The sequence below is a fragment of the Octodon degus genome, unplaced genomic scaffold (assembly GCF_000260255.1).
Source record: "Octodon degus isolate 3935 unplaced genomic scaffold, OctDeg1.0 scaffold00005, whole genome shotgun sequence".
Taxonomy (NCBI): Eukaryota; Metazoa; Chordata; class Mammalia; order Rodentia; family Octodontidae; genus Octodon; species Octodon degus.
In genome coordinates this window covers 8,504,536-8,508,383 of record NW_004524581.1, presented here as the reverse complement: position 1 = coordinate 8,508,383, position 3,848 = coordinate 8,504,536, and the positions used below count along the sequence as shown (strand labels likewise).

Here is a 3,848-nt window from a genome sequence, read left to right as displayed (position 1 = left end):
AAAAAAAAAAAAAGAAAGAAAGAAAAAAAAATTCTATCAGAGTATTAAAAATGTTTTACGCTATTCTTTTTTCTCATTAAAATGAATTTTTAAAAAAGGAATTCTATCAGAGCTAGGAGTGGTGATGCATGCCTATAATCTTAGCACTCAGAAGGCTGAAGCAGGAGAATCACCGCAAGTTCCAAGTCAGCCTGGACTACATAGTGAGGCCCTGTCTCAAAAGACAAAACGTTTCTATCCTAAAAATCATTTCTATCCTAGCCCAGCATGGTGGGACATACCTATATTCCCAGTACTGAGGAGGCTGAGGCAGGTCAGTCAATAAGATCAAGTCATACCTAGGAAAATTTACAAGACCCTGTCTCAAAATAATTTTTAAAAAGTGAAGGGGATGTAGCTCTGAAGTACAGCACACTTGGGTTTGATCTCTGTGCTGTTAAAAAAAAAAAATTCTATCCTGATTTAATAGGATGCACATGAGGTTGGATTCAACTTCTGAGTTAGACTCAATTTTCAAAATGACTATGAAGTATGGTTCTCAGAACACAGTACTTTTGCTCAGTGATTCATCCCATTGCCTCAATTAGAAAAAGCAAGCAAAAAGAATTACCTGCTTTATGTGTGGATTCATGGCCATTTCAGTCACGTTCTTCTTGGTCTCACAGAAGATAATGGCCCTCCCTTCAGACCCACTGTAGACTTGTAGGACATCTCCGATCACGGCTGGTCTCTGAGACCAGTGGCACTGGATGGCCAAATGCTTAGGGAGAAAAAAGGTGAAATTTCTGTTTGGTCAAAACTATTGAACAAAGGTTTCTCTTACACATTTTTTTCTATCTGGTCAAAAGCTGGCCTTCTTGGAAGGTCAGAAATTTTCCTTAACTCCATTTAAAAACAAATAAATGAACATCAATATGTGAAAGGATAAATTGTAGTATATGCAAAAAATGTATAGTATACACCAACTTTATTTTATTTTTTTGTGGAACCAACCGGGGATTGAACTCAGGCCCTTGCGCTTGCCAGGGAAGCCTTTATTCCACTGGGCCTTCTCCCCGACCCCTACACCAACTTCAGAATTTTCTGATAACATGAAAGAAAAATACAGATGAATTTCAAAAAAATGTCAACTGAATTAAGCCTTACAGGAAAAGAATACACAGAGCATTTTCTCTCTTTTTTGGTACAAGGAATCCAACTCAGGACCTTGTGCTTGCCAGGCAGGTGCTGTGCCACTAAGCTATATCCCTGGCTGCCACAGAGCATAATTTATATGAAGTTCTATAACAAGCAAAACTAATCTACAGTGGAGAAAATCAGAGCAATGGCTGTTTCTGGATGGAGAGGACTACAAGAGGAGCTTTCTGGTATTGCAGAAATACTTGGGTGTTTTGGGTTTTTTTTGTCTTTTTGAGATAGGGTGTCACTTTGCAGTTTAGTTTGGCCTCAAAGTCAGTGACCCTCTTGCCTCAGCTTCCCGAGTGCTGGGGTTACAGGTGTGTGCCATCAAGCCTGGCAATACTCAGTATCTGAGTGTTGTGGTGTTTATAATTTCAGCTACCCAGAAGACTTAGTGGAATCACAATTTTGAGCTCAGCCTAGGCAATTTAGCAAGACCCTGTCTCTAAATTTAGAACAGAAAAAAAATTGGGGATGTAGTTCAGTACAAAGGTCCTGGATTCAATAAAACTAAAACAAAAGTATCTGTGTGCTTGCATGAATGTGGGCATGAGTTCAATCCCAAGAGCCAAATACCCCTCCAACCAACAATCCTCACTGGGCATAGCAATGCATGCCTGTAATCCCAGCACTTGAGAAGCTGAGGCAGGAAGATCTCTGCAAGTTCAGGCTAAGTCTGGGCTAAGCAGTGAGTACAAGACCAATTTGGAAACAATGAGATCCTGTCTCAAAAAAAAAAAGAAAAACAAACCCTGAAAAATCACTCCATTTTTTGTTTTCTCTTTTTAAAAAGCCTTTAGTTAACCTTTTGGTACATATACAATTACATGAACATGAAATGATGACTGGAATGTTTCAAATGCCTGGGTGAAGAATGTATGAGGTATGAGAATGCATGAGAATATCTAAAGAACTATCATTTACTGGTACAGTTAATGTTGTTGTAAATCTTACAACCATTACAAAACAACAAAGCTTCATTTGATTACCTAGCACTATAATTGTTCCCTTTCCAGAAATAAGTCACTATTCGATATTTTTTCAGATCTACTTTTATTCATTTACATAAATACCAAAAAATCTATTTAGTACTACAGATGTGTTTTTTTTTTTTTTTTTCCGGATGTGTTTTTAAATAGCATGATTATGTAATTTGTTTCTGTCTTTGTTTTGCAGAGCTGGGAATCAAACACATGTAACTGAGTTTCTATCTTCCACTCAATTCATCCTTTTTAACTGTTGCTTTTTATTCTATAGATTATACTATTGTTCATGTAGTCCCATTATATATAAATGTGTGTGTGTGTTGTGTGTGTGCATATATATATATATATATATATGGCCAGCCAAATAGCTCAGTGGATTAAAGTACCTGTAAGCAGGCACAGGTACCGGGGGATTTGATCCCCAGGCCTGCTGTGCAGGCCCCGCCCCCAGGGCACGCTGAGATGGCAATTGAGACTGGGCATGGTGGCACATGCCTATAATCTCAGCTCTTGGGAGGCTGTAAACAGGTGGATCACTACAAGACTGATCTAGTAGTGAGACCCTGAAAGCCCTATAGACCCTTCCATAAAAATACAAAAAAACTTGGGGTAGTGGTGAGAAATAATAAATAGAAACAATGGCTTACTATATGGGAAAAAAAAAAAAAAAAAAGAAAAGAAAAAAAAATGTATATTGTATATATGAGCATATTATTCGGAAAAAATGACACGTTAAATATTTGACAGCCATAAATACCATAAGCATTACGTTTTATTTTTTAGAAACATAGTATTGGTTTTTTTTTTCTTTTTTTTTATATATTTAGTACAGGATCTACATGGTCTCACTACACAGATCAGTGTTTTAGTGATCTTCCTGTTTTCAGCCTCCCAAGTGCTGGGGTTACATGTGCGCAACACCACACCCAGCCTCAGCTGCTCTCTCAGTGTGCCACAGGGGCAGGGCCGGTATGGCATGTGGTGCTGGGGATTAAACCCTGGTCACTGCCCTTTGCCTAAGCAGGCTTTAATCTGCTGAGCTATCTGGCTGGCCCTTTTTTTTGGTCTTTTCGAGACAGAGTTCTTGCTATGCAGTTCAGGCTGAGCTTGTTTTGTAGCTCAGGCTGGTCTTGAACTCACAACGATTCTCCTGAGTCAGCCTTCTGAGTGCTGGGATTACAGGCAGGCTCCACCATACCTGGAGATATTGGCTGAATTTTCACATAACTTTTCCCCCTTTTTTCTTCTGGTAAGTATGTGTAAGACTGAGGAATGAACTCAGGGCCTTCATACTGAGCTACATCTCCAGCCCTTTTGATTTTTGAGATACAATCTGGCCAAGTTTCCAACAGCCTAGGCTGGGTTCCAACTTAAAATCCTTCCGCCTCAGCTTGTTAAAATATTGGAGTTACAAGTGCACGCCATCATGCCCAGACATTTTTTCTTTTATGTCAGATAAAACCTCATTGGCCCACACCTGTGATCTTATTACTAGGAAGCTGAGGCAGAAGGATCAATGAGTTCAAGGCCAGCCTGAACTACAAAGATGAGGCCTTGTCATGTCCTCTTTGTCATATTCTAGCTATTTTCAGCTGGGAAAGGTGATTCATGCCTATAATCTCAGCACCTGGGAAGCTGAGGAAGGAGGATGGCTACCAGCTCTAGGCCAGCCTGGGCTACATA

The 3,848-nt window shown here is 39.5% G+C and overlaps 1 protein-coding gene across 2 annotated transcripts in view; it reads right to left on the bottom strand.

Annotated features, from left to right (window-relative positions):
* The window catches only part of Ddx50 (DExD-box helicase 50), a 39,004-nt gene that overhangs the window by 21,859 nt on the left and 13,297 nt on the right, over positions 1–3,848 (bottom strand). For both annotated transcript variants that reach the window (XM_004623952.2, XM_023723349.1), the window contains exon 8: positions 611–760. In XM_004623952.2, coding sequence (XP_004624009.1) covers positions 611–760 — 150 coding nt within the window. The remainder of the gene's footprint in view (positions 1–610; positions 761–3,848) is intronic.